At 45.4% G+C, this 15,117-nt stretch overlaps 3 protein-coding genes across 14 annotated transcripts in view; 2 read left to right on the top strand and 1 right to left on the bottom strand.

The window, feature by feature from the left end:
- TOM1L1 (target of myb1 like 1 membrane trafficking protein) overlaps positions 1-4,639 on the top strand; it is a 35,020-nt gene extending 30,381 nt beyond the window's left edge. For 2 of the 3 annotated variants that reach the window (XM_084647065.1, XM_084647063.1), the window contains exons 14-16: positions 31-112; positions 2,467-2,542; positions 4,051-4,639. In XM_084647065.1, the coding sequence (XP_084503191.1) occupies positions 31-112; positions 2,467-2,533 (149 nt within the window). In that variant the 3' untranslated portion in view covers positions 2,534-2,542; positions 4,051-4,639. The remainder of the gene's footprint in view (positions 1-30; positions 113-2,466; positions 2,543-4,050) is intronic. The other variant, XM_084647064.1, reaches the window with a different exon arrangement.
- Positions 4,640-7,681: 3,042 nt separating this feature from the next.
- Positions 7,682-11,507, bottom strand: COX11 (cytochrome c oxidase copper chaperone COX11). 3 transcript variants are annotated; one of them, XM_084646906.1, is made up of 4 exons: positions 11,094-11,507; positions 9,948-10,103; positions 8,611-8,736; positions 7,682-8,041 (listed from the first exon to the last, which is right to left on the bottom strand). In XM_084646906.1, the coding sequence occupies exons 1-4, from the start codon at positions 11,490-11,492 to the stop codon at positions 7,859-7,861; spliced, it is 864 nt and encodes a 287-aa protein (XP_084503032.1). In that variant the 5' UTR covers positions 11,493-11,507; the 3' UTR covers positions 7,682-7,858. The 3 variants fall into 3 exon arrangements, with proteins under 3 accessions (XP_084503032.1, XP_084503034.1, XP_084503033.1); XM_084646908.1 differs by having other exon boundaries at positions 7,682-7,971; XM_084646907.1 differs by having other exon boundaries at positions 11,142-11,507.
- Positions 11,508-11,525: 18 nt separating this feature from the next.
- The window catches only part of STXBP4 (syntaxin binding protein 4), a 144,639-nt gene continuing 141,047 nt past the window's right edge, over positions 11,526-15,117 (top strand). For 2 of the 8 annotated variants that reach the window (XM_084646897.1, XM_084646904.1), the window contains exons 1-2: positions 12,537-14,055; positions 14,470-14,542. The gene's annotated coding sequence lies outside the window, so the exon portion shown is untranslated. Of the gene's footprint in view, positions 11,651-11,698; positions 11,761-12,536; positions 14,056-14,084; positions 14,543-15,117 lie in introns of those variants that run through there. The other 6 variants (XM_084646901.1, XM_084646902.1, XM_084646900.1 and 3 more) reach the window with 6 other exon arrangements.

Below are 15,117 nucleotides of genomic sequence, written 5' to 3'. Positions count from 1 at the left end.
CATTTGTCTTTTTCCCCCACCTCTCTTCAGACAAATCAAAGAGCAGTTTACAGGCACCTCATTATTATGAGATAATGGAATTTGACCCTTTAGCACGAGACTACAGCACAGAGTGAGTAATTTTGAAAATTACTAATCTGCAGTTTCTCACCGCCTTTTAGTAGTGTATGATGGAATGATTGATTGGACGAGAGAGACAAGGTGAGTCAGGTAATCTTTTATTTAGTGCTGTCAATTACCTGTGTTAATCCCAGACCCTCTGGGCAGGAGGGTAGCATGAGCTGCTCCGGAGAACCAGTCTGGTCAGGCACAGTAACAGAAGCCGCCACCAGAGGGTGGGAAGAGAAGAGGCTCTGGAGAAAGTAATGTGGTTCTCACCCTGGCATTTTCAAAGTAAAAACAGGACGGCCAGGGGCTCGCTGGAGCCACCATCCCCACGCTTGCAGGGCTCGCCCGAGCTGCCCTCCCCATGCCTCCTGGGGCTGGGGCTGATCCCCCCGCCCATCCCGTGCCACCTGCAGCAGGCTGCGCCCCCAGTTCCGGTCCTCCCCCGGCTGAGGTTGATCTCTTCTCCTCGGCCCAACCCCCCTCCAGCTCCGCACTGCTCACGGTGGGGTCTCCCCCTCCCAGCCCTGTGTGGCCCGCAGCTAGGACTGGCCCCTCTCCCCCTCCCCCTCCCCCTGTGCTGCCCGGGGCCGAGACTGACCCCCTCCCCCCCTGAGCTCGGGGGCTGATCCCCAGTCCCCCTCTCCCGAGCCGCCTGGGGTTGGGGCTGATCCCCCACCCCCAAGCTCGGGGGCTGTGTCTAGGGCTGCCCGGAGTTGGGGCTGCCTCCCCCCCGCTCCCCCCCAGCTCTGTGCCTCCCCTGGCTGAGGTTGAGCGGGCAGGGGCAATGCTGCCTCTAGCTGATCCCCAGGCAGCAGCCGCCACCTCTCTCTGCTCGGCCTTGCAGCTGGGACAAATGCCCAGGTTTGGCGAAAAAGTAGGGACAGCCAGGACAGGGCCAAAACAGAGTGCATTGGCATCCTAGCCAGCCCGGGCCCTATTGTTCCCGGCCGGCCCCTTACTCCCGGGGCCAGTCCCCCTGTGTCGTGTCCCATTGCCCCTAGCTGGCTGCTCACTCTGGTGTACCCCATAGAGAACATGAGTCTGGCGAACTCAGCCTCCCTGCACCAGCCTCTTCTCCCCTGAAGTATGATGAGTCCTGGAGTTAAAATCCACCCTCCCTTGCAAACGAGGGCTCACTCAGCTGAAGGGAGCTCACCTAGCTCGGTAAAAGGAAATGAGCCTGGTACGAGCCAGGTACCAGAAACCACCAGTCCCGAAGCAGCAACAAGACACCTTCCTTACCCTCCTCCTGCACAAGTCATTGCTTACCTCCCCGCTTCGCTGTCCTCCCCCAACACTGAATGCTTGTTTGTCTGAGCGATTGGCTGAACAAGAAGTAGGACTGAGTGGACTTGCAGGCTCTAAAGTTTTACATTGTTTCATTGTTAAGTGCAGTTATTCTTTTTTACATAATTCTACATTTGTAAGTTCAACTTTCATCATAAAGAGATTGTACTTCAGTACTTGTATGAGGTGACTTGAAGTTTCTTTTTACAGTGCAAATGTTGGTTATAAAAATAAATATAAAGTGAGCACTGTACACGTTGTATCCTTGTTGTAATTGAAATCAATATATTTGAAAATGTAGAAAATATCCAAAAATATTTAAATAAATTGTATTCTATTATTAACAGCACAATTAATAGTGATTAATTTTTTTAATCGCTTGACAGCCCTACTTTTATCGTATGTATTTCTTTTCCCAGTTAAAAATGTATGAGATTAATCAAATTGACGTAGGCATCAGGTGAGGGCGACTGACATTAATGGGAGTGGCTAAATTCTGTGCAGTTCTTTGAACATTCCTGGGTTAGCTAATTAAGCAATAAACCAGCACAGGGTGTTTTATTAATAGGTAACTGGAAAAATAATGTGCTGAAAAATAATCTAGTTATCTAGCTAACTCTTGTTCAATGGCGTGAAAAGCTGAACGTACAAGTACTGATCCTAGTGAGGGTAGCCCACTATATCCTCACAGTATATACTAGCTCAGAGCTATCTTCTTTTGTAGTTTTAATGTATTAAAATCAGTATGTATTTGTTTAACTTTTTTGTTCTCCAGCCATTTTACTTCTGGAGACCTGAACTAAAATCCTATTTTGTTCAAAAGTGAAAACAAGTTTAGTGGTGTCTCCTAGTGTCCCAGGTGGAGATGTGCAGTATTTTCACAAATTCACCACAATTAGCAATGTGCTCAATTTTGAACGCTGGCTGTCCTGCCACTTCAACTGCTGTCTAGTAGCCATTTTAAACACTTAAGAGAAATATTCACACTTGAGCAGGATTTCACTGACACATTTTTGCTGAATACAATGAAATGAGCATGACCTAGTATTTACCCTACTCTTCTTCTTCCAGAGCTGTTTATGAAGAAATTGATGATTATATCTCCAAACCCGAAGTTAAAAAGCATACAGATTGCTAAGAGTGGAAGGTGAATTCTCTTAATGAACATAAAAGTTATTCTCTGATGCCAGCAGTAGACTGCTTTCTATAACTGACAAGTGAATACAAGGAAAAGTCTTGTTTCCTATTTTGAACACAGCAACAAATAAGCACTGGGGTCTTATGTGTTATCCACTTCCATGTGTTATGTTTGGATCTGCTTTCAATTCTGATCACTGCCACTTTATATAAGCTAAGTAAGGCCCCATGTCTGCACACACTTATTTTTCAAGGGGACTATTATTGTATGTATTTGCAGGATTGGGGCCTGGAACAGTTTTGTGTGTTTGGGGCCTGAAACCAAATTGTCTACAGAATAATGCACTCTGCTGCAAACTGAAGCAGAACACAAGCAGTCTTCAATTACAGAGGAAAGCTTTACTTCAAGATTAACTAACATGCTGAACTGCTTTGTATTTTATGTAGCAAACAAAATTGAACTACTATTCATCTACAGTAGGGGCGGGCAAACTTTTTGGCCTCAGGCCCACATCGGGTTTCTGAAATTGTATGGAGGGCCGGTTAGGGAAGGCTGTGCCTCCCCAAACAGCTGGGCATGGCCCGGCCCCCCAGGACTCCTGCCTCATCTACCCCGTCCCCCTGCTCCTTGTCCCCTGACCGCCCGTGGACCTCCCCGCCCCTGACTGCCCCCCGCTGCCCCATCCAACCCCTCCTCTCATTCCTGACTGCCCCTCTGGGACCCATGCCCCATCCAACCACCCCTTCTCCCTGACCGCGGAACCCCTGCCCCTGACTGCCCCCTGCTGCCCCATCCAACTCCCCCTCTCCTTCCTGACTGCCCCGCCCCGGGACCCCTGCCCCCATTCAAGCCCTCTGACCACCCCGACCTCTATCCACACCCCCGCCCCCCTCCACCACCCTGAACACTCCTGCCCGCAATTCAACTCCTGTTTCCCACCCTCTGACCGCCCTGCCTCCTATCCAGACCCCCACCCCCTGCCCTCTGTCCACCCCCCACTGTTCCCTGCCCCCCTTACCGCACTGCCTGTAGTATTCACACACTACAGCTGTGCTGCCCAGAGCACCAGGGCAGGCAGCCGTGCTGCCTATCTGGAGCCAGCCACGCCACCGCGCAGCACAGAGCACCGGGTCAGGCCGCGGCTGTGCAGCTGCGCTGCCCGGCAAGAGCTCGCAGCCCTGCCGCCCAACGCATTATGCCAGCAGCGCAGTGAGCTGAGGCTGCAGTGGAGGGGGAACAGCAGGGGAGGGGCCAGGGGCTAGCCTCCCGGGCCTGGAGCTCAGGGGCCAGGCAGGAGGGTCCTGCGGGCCATAGTTTACCCACCTCTGATCTACAGGAACTGCATAACTCAATCTGTTTTTTAGCATTAGTGCTGTCAGTTGGGCAACTAATATGAGCGACGCCATCCAAAAACCTAAGAGGAGTTCTGTATCTAGGATCCTCCTATATTAGATCTATCGATGGTTGTGTGAATATACTTAGTATGGAACCCTTTTGCCTTTATATTTTGAATGCAGATGTTACTTCATTCTAAAACCTGTTTGGTTGAAGAGTCTATTGTAAAACAAAGGAGAAAAAAACACCCCTACATTTTACGCAAGCTTTCGTTCAACAAACTGATTCATGGGTTTTTTCTTAATAAGGACCCGCTCTGAGTTGGAGACTGAACACTTTCTTCTGGGCTTGTCAGCACAGGAAATGGATTTTTTTGTTTCTGTAAACTTCTCTGCTTACTTGTATCACACCACATCCTCACTTTTAATTTTAATGTGCCTCTTTAAAAACTGGGTATGAAGCAATCAACACTTTCCTAAGTGTTGTTTTTATTTTTCAGAGTGTTTAATCCTATGAGAAAAGAAAAATACCTGTAGTGATGGAAGAAGAGCAATATGGAAAAGTTATTTGATGATTGAATTATTTTAAGTACCTTGATCATTAAAAAGTGCTACTTTTATTTGCAGGGTTAAAGTGCCTTCCATATTTACACTGAATGTAAAATTTGCACTTTCATGAAAGACTTAATAGTGCTCTGAATTGAAAGTTGTGATATAAAACTTAGTTAAATAGGTTTTTGTGGCTGGCAAGTCAGATTAAGATTTTTTTGAATCTGTGCGTTTAAAGTTCGATTTTATTATTTTAACTTCAAAAATGTAAGCAATATTAAATTATATTAAGTTCACCAACTGTTATACTGTCTTTTATCATACAAAACCAGAGGAAAAACAAATTATCAGTGGAAAACTAAATCTTTCCACTTGGACTTCTTACCAGTTGTCATTCATAAAGGGTGAAATACCCCTCATGGTAACACCACCCCACAAATACTTACACCGCTGTGTGTGAATGTAAGGTGTGACAGGTATGTGGGTGGGGATGGGCCTCCACAATGGCCAACATGCCAAATTGCTCTAGAGAACAGCTTTCAAGCTTACACAGAGCTCTTCTTCGGGTCTGGAGCTCTGTGTAAGCTTAAAAGTTTGTCTCTCTCACCAACAGAAGTTGGTCCAATAGAAGATATAACCTCACCCGCCTTGTCTCAAATATCCTGAGACTGACATGGCTACAACAACATGCATGCAAGCTGCTCTAGTGCAGACAAAGGCCTTACAGTGAAATCACAGACCCATTTAAAAGAAACATCTTGTCTTTAGTCCGATGTGGTCTCCAGCTTCAGAATCAGGAATGGTTCATTTAAGTTTCATTGTCAGTAATCAGGCCAGAAAATAGAATTTCTGTCCCCTGAACATTTTTTCCTGAATTGGGACAGAAAATCAAAATTTTTCACTGGGTGAAAAGTCTCAAAATTCCATTTTAGAAGAAATGAAATGGAATTTTCCAGCTTGCTGCTCAACTCACTCCAATGCAAAATTCCCAGCCGGCTCTATGGCACTTGGAATTTCATTTTTTTTTCCCTCAGCATAGCTAGGCCAGTAAAAGCCCTAATGTAGATAGTTATACAAGTGCTTTATGGGGAGACAACTTATTTCATTAACTGCAATAAGCTATACTCATATAAACTGCATTGATAGTAGGGGTGGGGAGGCTCTGCTGCTTAACTATGCTGACACAGATAAAATGGCAAATCTTAAGTGTAGACAAGGCTTAAGAGAGGGATCCATGGCAGTGTTCTCGGATAGGGCCCCTATACCCCTAGTATTTGCATGGTATGTAATATTCTGAGTTCTTTATTTATAAGGCATATATAACATATCAGTGGCCCATAGAGAACTGGGTGAAGTTGGTGGAGGACTCTGGGAGAAATTTTATTATGGGGATTTATTCAACTTTTGTTTGTGCTGCTATGGCAATATTATTGAAGGGGAATAAAGTGTGTTTATTTTGAGTTTCTAACAGTCTGTCTAAAGCACCCAGAGCTCCAAAGGAAGCTCGTGGTTGTTGGAGTATACATTTGAAGAAATAAGTCAATGGCTAAATCTCCATAGACTTCTCTGGGGCCAATATTTGGCCCTCATTCTAGAATTTACAATCCTGCACAGGGTAGAGCTTTGCTTAGACTGTCCACACCACGTAAAAATCATTTTATGCAGCAGAACAATGTAACACTCAGCATAAAACTACTACAATAGTTTTAATCAGTCTAGTTTAGATTTCACATTGTGGTATTACAAAAGATACACTGGATGCCAGTAAATATACAGTACAATAATGTTCTTTGTTTTGAAAGAGACTTCCAAGTACTTTAAAAACAACCAATAATTTGGATATACGTAAAAGTTGCACAAAAAATAGAGACAGGGGAACAACAAGAGCTCCTCTGCATAGCACTGTTCTTAAATCATATACAAATGTAATTTGCTGAGACCTAAATGATAGCAATTAGATATTTTGTCATGATTTCTAATGTGCCCCTTACGGTGATATCTGTATTCTGAAATACTACTTTTGGTATTACTTTTATCACGGCCCATGCACTAAAGAGAGGGTAGGAAGGATGGTCTAGGAGGAAAAGGATACTAGAGTGGGATTTGAGACCTGAGTTCCATGTGTGTGTGAGCTTGGGCATGTCACTTTCTCCACCCTTTGCCTCAGTTCACCCATGCATAAAATGAGGATAACTGCCTATATCACAGGGTTGTTGTGAGAATAAAACCCATTAATGATTAAGATCGTGTGGAAAGCCATATTAATATGTAGAAAGAAGGGCAGGTAGGGAAGAACTATTCTGATCTAGTATTGTACTTCCTCACTGCTTTTGAGATAAGCTACATCACTCTTTGAGAGTCTTCTGTGAACATTTTTGCTACTTTCTTTGGGGCTTAGGTAGAAACCAGCAATGCAAAACGTTAAGCTCTGGTTCAAAACTGCCATAATGTTACAATAAAAAATAACCCAGTAAGAGCTTCTATACCATCTTTCAAAGATATCAAAGTCTTCACAAATCAGCCTAATTCTCCTATAAGATATGCATGTAGAAATTATTCTCACATACCGCCAAAACGCAGCCACATCTGAGGTGAAACAGCAGCTCTTTAACAGTACACAACACTGTACTGCTGTTTACCAAAATTGAATACCATAACCTATTGGAACTGTGAGAGAAATACTTGTCTAACAAATAGCTCAAATTGTTTTCTGAAAAATAACCGCAAGTAGTCAGGACCTCTGTTGTGCATGACATCCAAACCCCAGTACCTCTAGCAGCAGTGACCACTGGTATCTGTCAGACTACATTAATTCAGTACAGTCTTAAAAGGAAGAGTTCCACCTAATGAATCATCAACTTCTTTTCCTGCACCACTTAAGTATTCTTTAGTGACCAAAACTGATTTTGTTTCTCTCATGAGGTCTCACAAGATTAGGTAGAATATTTACTAGTAAGGGGTATTCCTTTTCACCTAAAATACAAGATCAGTTAAAGTTGTCTTTCTTCTGAAGTACCATAAGCTCTTAATCATTTTCAGGTATTAACAGTTTTCTTATCAGGTTTCCATCAACAGAGGACATTACAAACTCCATACCCCCAGATATTTAGTAGACAGATCTGTTCCTATCAATTGAATGTAAAGCTAAATCTGAAAATAATTGTTTTGAAGATTTCCATTTGCACTTACCCACAAAGATTTCCCTTTTCCTATGTATTCAGACACATTATTGGTCCTTCTATAGAAAGTCAAATAAAATCACACCTTAACAGCATATCTGTCATGGTTTAATAATTTAAAATACAAATTCATATTGTACAGTAGTTCTATGTGGTGTTTCATATCCTTCTTGTGTCTTTGGAAGAATGTGTTTTGCAAAGTTGACAGATCATTTGGCTGCCAGGTACCAGAGAAACTACTTATTCATTGTATAGATAGTATATTATTGATAACCTGGGAGTGGCAATTTGTGTCCTTCTTTTGCTTCAAAAAAGGTGTAAGAAAGAGTGATCAGATCAACATTGGCCATTCTTGGGTCTTCAGCAAATTCAGGATCTATGAAAAAAAACACAGGCATGTCCACCTCCTCTTGGGGATTAAGCCGCTGTTCTTCAAAACAAAAGCACTGTACATGGTGAAAAGTGAGAACAGTTACAAAACAAATACGTACACGCTGCATGTTAAAAAACAGCCTTTGTATTCTGTTTTTCACACTGCTCGTACTTTAATAAACTTAAATGTCTAATGGAATGAGATCTGTGATTGTGACGGGATAGCAGGTTCTCTCTTATACTGTGTTTTAACAGAGATCTGGTCCATGATACAAACTTCTCTCCTATTTGTGATTCATGGATCATCTCCCCTCTCTGGTGAGTAAATACCAAGAGGCAATTACAGCAATTGCTTAAATTGAAAAATTATATTAGGAAAGTATTTAATAGTTTTGAAGTGAACAATCAGTACCATATGACTGTTCAACCCACAAGTGCCCTCAAGATCGCTAGTGGTCCATCTTTTACACTTTGGGAGCCACTCTAATGGGACTTTTAGTACCCGCCTTCTATGATTTAGCCTAGGCTAAATACGTGAATTGATGCATGCCCATTTGGAAAAGGATAATGTCTGAAATACTGAATTTTTCAGTTTGCCAGCCTAGATTGCCTAACACGCCTTGGAGTTACACACTTCACCTACTTGTATTTTATTGAAATATTGTCCTGCTTCAAATGGAACCACGTTATATGTAGAGATTCCAATTACTGGTTTGTCTGTAGAATTCTTTGCTTTGTAAAATGCCAATGCAGTCTCTCCTGGTACAACCTGTTTAAAGAAAAATACAATGATTGTATTTAATTTAAGTTCATTACACCACTCTCACAAAGTTCTGTAAGACTTAAGTTGCTAAATTTATTCCAGTGATAATTTTTTTAGCTGCCTTAAAGACAGATTCACTGCAAGTTATCTATTTCCTATATTTCCAACATTAGTGAATCTGGAAAAGTGATTATAAATTAAAAACAGTATTGAGAACTAGCTTCAATATCCACACACAAAATTAATCATAATATGGATACATTTTGGATCTTATCCTACAAGATACTGGACTTCCAGGGTATATCTACACAGCCCATGGCAGTGAGCCTCCCAGCCTAGGTCAACAGACTCGGGCTAGCAGGAGTCCAATAGCCCTGTTGAAAAAAAATATCAGAACACTAATTGCAATAATGAATTCAAACAAACTGATCAAGGAACATGACTGACCTCATAAGAGCCTTTGTTGGTAACCAGTTTTAAACAGTAACAATATTATTGAAGGCAAAAAAAAAATAAATACAAAGATCATAATGCAAGAATACTGACAAGAAGAGAAAGTGCCCTACTTGACCTAAGCCCCAATGCTGACGGGAATTGCTTTGGCATGCCAGCGTGAGCCCTGCAGGCTTCAATGCCCACCTGCATTGTAAAGTGGAAGACTGGGGCCCCAACTTGTGTTTTTACCCTTGTTTGCAGCCCATGCAATTTTTATTAACCTTTTCAAAAAAGGATCTAAGAAAGTAATCTACAAACCACTGTGTACAGCGGCAACCGAGAAAAATATCTGGTAAGGAAAAATATTTTAATTACTGTTTTTCAATTTAAGAGGCAAAAATCAAACACCTACAATTATTTTTAAATTATTCAAAAGCCCTTTGACAGTATCCTTTAAAGCTGTGACATTAACATTTATTAATTCAAATGAAAGTAGCGTCAATCATACTAGTCGAATGAGTGCTGAAAAATAAGACTCCCATCCTGTAACTACGTATGAGTAGTCCATGAATAGGCTTACCTATAGTCTTGATCCTGAAAAGGCTCATACCCATGTTTAAATTTTTTCAAGATCAGAGCTAATGTACTGTGTTAGCTCCTAATACAAACAAGTTTTAAAAAGTTAAGATTTGAAGCCTCAATTTTTCAGTTTTGTAAGGTTTTTTTGTAGTTTTGATAATCATTCTATAATGTCTAAATGAATTGTTGTGTAAGTTTCTTACGTATATTTCTGTTTGCTGAGGTCTAAAATTCCAATGTAGACTTGCATGCACATCAGCATTGAACGTGACCTTAATGATGCGATCTTTAACAGGTTCCATAGTCTCAATCTGGTCTGAATCATGGCCTGCTACTGCTGACCCACCTAATCCAGTAGCCTTTACAAAAAGAAAAGTTGTAGTTAGTGGTATTAAAATTGAAAACTTGATGGTATTTGAGGTACAAGAAAGTAAACAATTTCAACCTCTGTAGAAAGAAGGTTAAAGATAACAATAAGATCTAGTCAATTGCAGAGAAGAATTGAAAGTAGTGTCAGGTACTATTCTTCCCTAAGAGTCCCCTTACCAAATCTATTTCTTTTTCATTGATTTTTTTGTCCCTTTCCCATTTATGAAAGATTCCATCCAAACACCAGACTGTAGTGAGGAAAGTGAAAATTACCATACACACAGTAAACAAACTGGGGAAAGAGTAATTTTGTTACACTGCTCTTTTGAAACAATAATAAATAAAAATAACTAGGCAGGTGAATAACAGGGTCTTAGCCATTGACTAGACTCCTAGGTGCTCTGATAATACCATCAACAACCAACAGCAAGTGGAGGGCACGGATTTAAAATATATGGGGCAGAGGGAAGTGAGAACCCTGGGCCCTGCTAGAGCCTGATATTCAGGTACATCGATGCCTTTGGCAGGGCGGAGAGTATGTACACCGCACGCCCACCTAGCATAGGTATAAACAGCAGCGCAGACAGAGTCAAGGTTTAGGTGGGGAGCGTGCCCTGCACGACTGAACCCTAGGCTATATACCCTAGACAGATCTCTACGTGCCCACCGCATCCACACTGGTATTCTCAGCCGTGTAGCGTCCTGCTGCTCGGGGCCTTCCCTGATGCCTCCCCCCCCCCGGCCAGACCCAGCAGGGACAAGAGCGGGAGCAGGCTGCCTGTCCCTGCACTGGATAGGGACGGGGGTAGTGTATGCACTTGACCCACCGCCTTCAGCCTGGATGCGGCTGAGAGGGAAGGGGGGCAGCGGCCCTAACCCTCCCAGAGTTCTGGGCTTCGCTTGGGGGGGACCAGCGGGGCTGGGCCGGCCGGCGGGGGAGTCCTTGGAGGGGCGGGGGGGGTCCTTGTCCCGGCCCTGACCTGGCAGTAGAGGCGGTAGAGCGGCACGGCCGCGTAGGACATGCCCACCATGCCCACGGCCGCGGCGGCGATGTAGGTCAGGACGGTCTTGTTCCTGCGTCTCCACTCCTGCTCCTGGCCTCGCGTGAAAGGGTTGGGGCGCGCCGCCCCTCGCGCCTGCTGGAGCCCGGGCCAGGCCTGGCGGCGGGGGGCGCTGCCCGGGGTCCCCGGCCCGCGGGGGCCCCATTGGCTGTGCGGGGCCGCGGTCCGAGGGCACTGGCCGCAGGCCCAGCCCCCCCGGGCGAGGGGCGCCCCAGCGCCTCGGGCCCAGACACTGAGCACGCGGGGGCCCGATCCGGCAGCCACGCGCGGCAGCGGAAGGACCCCGAGGCACCTCCAGCCCCGCCCGCCCAGCCCCATCCTCCCCTCTCACGTGACGACCCGGCTCCGTCGGGCAGGGTGACACTTCCCACATGTGACGCGCTATTCTCGCGAGATTCGGAGGGTCAGGTGGCTGCGCGGCAGGGACCGAGCAGTCTCCAGGCTCCGTGGCTCACAGTCTACGGCGGCCGCAGGGGGTAAGTTCGCGTTCTCGTTGCCCCGCCCAGGAGCTGCGGGGACGCCCGTCGGCTGGCGCGTGTGGCTCAGCGGTTCTCTGTCACTTTCACCAGGGCTTTGTGCTGACACGGTGCCTCCCCTCACACAGCTCCCAGGGGCGGGGGAGCGCTCCCTATGGGGGCATGGCAGGGGCGGGGGGAGCATCTTCATTGGGGGCATGGCAGGGGCGGGGGGAGCGCTCCCTATGGGGGCATGGCAGGGGCGGGGGGAGCATCTTCATTGGGGGCATGGCGGGGGGGGGGCGCTCCTAATGGGGGCATGGCAGGGGCGGGCGGAGCATCTTCCATTGGGGGCATGGCAGGGGCGGGGGGGCGCTCCTAATGGGGGCATGGCAGGGGCGGGCGGAGCATCTTCCATTGGGGGCATGGCAGGGGCGGGGGGGAGCATCTTCACTGGGGGCATGGCAGGGGCGCTCCCAATAGGGGCATGGCAGGGGTGGGGGGGAGCATCTTCACTGGGGGCATGGCAGGGGCGCTCCTAATGGGGGCATGGCAGGGGCGGGCGGAGCATCTTCCATTGGGGGCATGGCAGGGGCGGGGAGAGCATCTTCATTGGGGGCATGGCAGGGGCGCTCCCAATGGGGGCATGGCAGGGGCGGGGGGGAGCATCTTCACTGGGGGCATGGCAGGGGCGCTCCCAATGGGGGCATGGCAGGGGCGGGGAGAGCATCTTCATTGGGGGCATGGCAGGGGTGGGGGGGCGCTCCCAATGGGGGCATGACAGGGGCATGGGCAGCATTTTCACTGGGAGCATAGCAGGGGCACAGGGAGTGCTGCCACTGGGGACATGGTAGGGCAGAGGGGGCGCTCCCAATGGGGGCAGGGCAGGGGCAGTGGGGGCGCTGCCAGTGGCGGCAGCTCAGCGTTGGTAAGAGCACTCCCAATGGGGACATGGCAACGGGAATGGGAGCACGCTGAATGGGGCTGGCCCAGGGGCGGCGGGAGCGCTCTGAATGGGAACGTTGCCGTGGGAATGCACTCTTAGTGGGGCTGCCTCAGGGAAGGGAAACCATTCTCAACGGGGACATGGCCAGGGCCACAGTTGCACTGTCAGTGGGGATAGCATGGGGAGCATTCTGCTTCTCCCAAAGGTCTGATCTTGGGGGAGTGTCACCCCACCAAACCCTTTTTCCCCCAGGGCTGTCCCCAGCAAAAATGTCTCTGCAGGGTCATCCACCAGCACAGGGAAGGTTCATGGCTGTTTCTCTAATGTGAAGGGACCCTTTGCTGCAGGGACATTTCTCAGGGGCTACATGCCATTATGTCGTTGTAGGGAAGTTCCTGTAGCCTGCAGTGTTTTGGGGGCTGTGCAGAACCTCACCACAGGCTCATGTCAGACTGTTTGCATTGGACCAAGCAAGCATCCTGCCATGGATTGCCACACTATGGTTTTAGGGAGTCTTGATGCAGCACAGTCAATGTTATAACATGGCATGATGGTACTTGGTTGCAATGTTTCACTGTAGTGCCTTGGTTTTTTGGCCAAGTCTATTCTATTGCATCATAATGCTTTCATGCAGCACACTGGCATTTTCAGGCAGTGCCCTTCTGTGAAGTCATGCATAGCAGTGAGTTGATGAAGTTCAGAGTTGTTGTAATGGCATCTTGGTACAGAGTGATGGATGTAATGATGTAATTCCATTTATTTGAACAAATAGTTGCAAATGGCATGGTTTTGGACGCAAGCCAAATTTTTGAACACCATGTCTGTATGCTGTGTCCTGATGGCTTTTTGCAGTGGGATCAAGTTTGAGTCAATGGGTTATATTTTGCTGCATTGTCACCCCGTTGTGTATTGATTTGACTATATTTTGGTAGGAAACATTGACAGGTTGTGTAACATACCAATGTGATGTTAACAGCAGTGATTTCATGACAATCAAGTTCACAGAAATTCACAAAGGTAGCTAATCCTAACTGTGCTGGCCCCGCCCTATAGGTGACAATAGCATTATCTAGAGAAGATGAATGAATAATGAAACCTTGAGCAAAAATTCCTGGGGAAGCTTAGTCTGTCTTTTAAAAATTTTATTTAATGTAAATATTTTTCTTTACTTTTTCACAAACATACACTTAAGGACAGAAAGAACAAATTGGTCTGTGTCTTTAAAAAGAAACTTTACATGTCCAACAATTGATGGAAAATTTGAAAGTGGTGCAAAATGTTTGCCATTATTTAGGATGTGTGTGGGGGAATTGGGAGTATCAAACTCACACTGAGGGCAGCTATGCTACAATCATTGTATTAGTTGATGGGTTTGAAAGAATACCAATACTTTTCACTTTTATGTAGAACTTCATCCAAGGAACTCAGAGTTTTGCAAATTTTATTAGGCTAAACTTCAGGACACCTCTTGTGAGTGTAGGTACTTATCTCTACTGATTGGTAAATGATGCATGGATAAGTCAAGTTATTACTCATGCATTGGTTTTCTGAGAATTGGTTTTTGTTTTAGATTTTCAAAAGGCTTCAGAGTTGCAGAACAAGCTCTACCTGATTTTGGCTTTGTAATTACTTGGATTTTATCTGATGAAGTGAGCTGTAGCTCACGAAAGCTTATGCTCAAATAAATTTGTTAGTCTCTAAGGTGCCACAAGTACTCCTTTTCTTTTTGCAGATACAGACTAACATGGCTGCTACTCTGAAACCTTGGATTTTTATGATTTATGAGTTCCTTTTTTACATCACTTTAAGTCAAAACCCACACAACTGAAACAATAAGCTTTGGATCCTATAGTTGGGCTGCATTTTCAGAATGTGTGGCACATCTTGTTTTCAGGTGCCGCTCTAGAGGGTGACAAGCAACTGCACCAGATGTTGCAGCTAATGAATTTGCTACCTTCTAAAATGAGGTATACCAACCCGTCCTGGTAACACACTGATTACACGAATCATTGAAGGACTCTTGTTACAATCAAGGACGCTTGTTTCTTCAGCCGAAAGGGGTGAAAACAATATTCATAATTCCCCTGGTTAACAGAAGGGGTAGAGATAGTAAAAGCAAGGGAGGACGAAGTAAGTCATGTTCACTTAAAACCAACGTGTTGGAACTAGACGTTAAATGAACTGGTAGGATATTTTCACACCAGTAATGTTCCAGCACTTTATCAGATGACTATAACCTAAATACATTCTGACATGTTTCTCATGGACCTTCAGTTTTGGTGAGGCTGTTATAGGAGTGACCCTTTTGCAAAGTTTCATTAACAATATTTAATTCCACCTTATATCCCATACCTGTATATCTGACTTTTTTAAAGGCTATAAAGGAAAACTGTGCTTTATAGCAAGTCCCAGAATCTGAAAATCTATGGTCCTTTACTGTATATGGAACTAGATGGAAAAACTCTATAATCAATATTGGAATAAAATCAGAGTTCATATTTTCTTCTTTAGGATTATATTGAGGTTCCTCTTACAATGTAAT

This window comes from Lepidochelys olivacea, assembly GCF_965140295.1.
Source record: "Lepidochelys olivacea isolate rLepOli2 genome assembly, chromosome: 14".
NCBI lineage: Eukaryota > Metazoa > Chordata > Testudines > Cheloniidae > Lepidochelys > Lepidochelys olivacea.
This window is presented reverse-complemented; position numbering and strand designations above follow the sequence as displayed.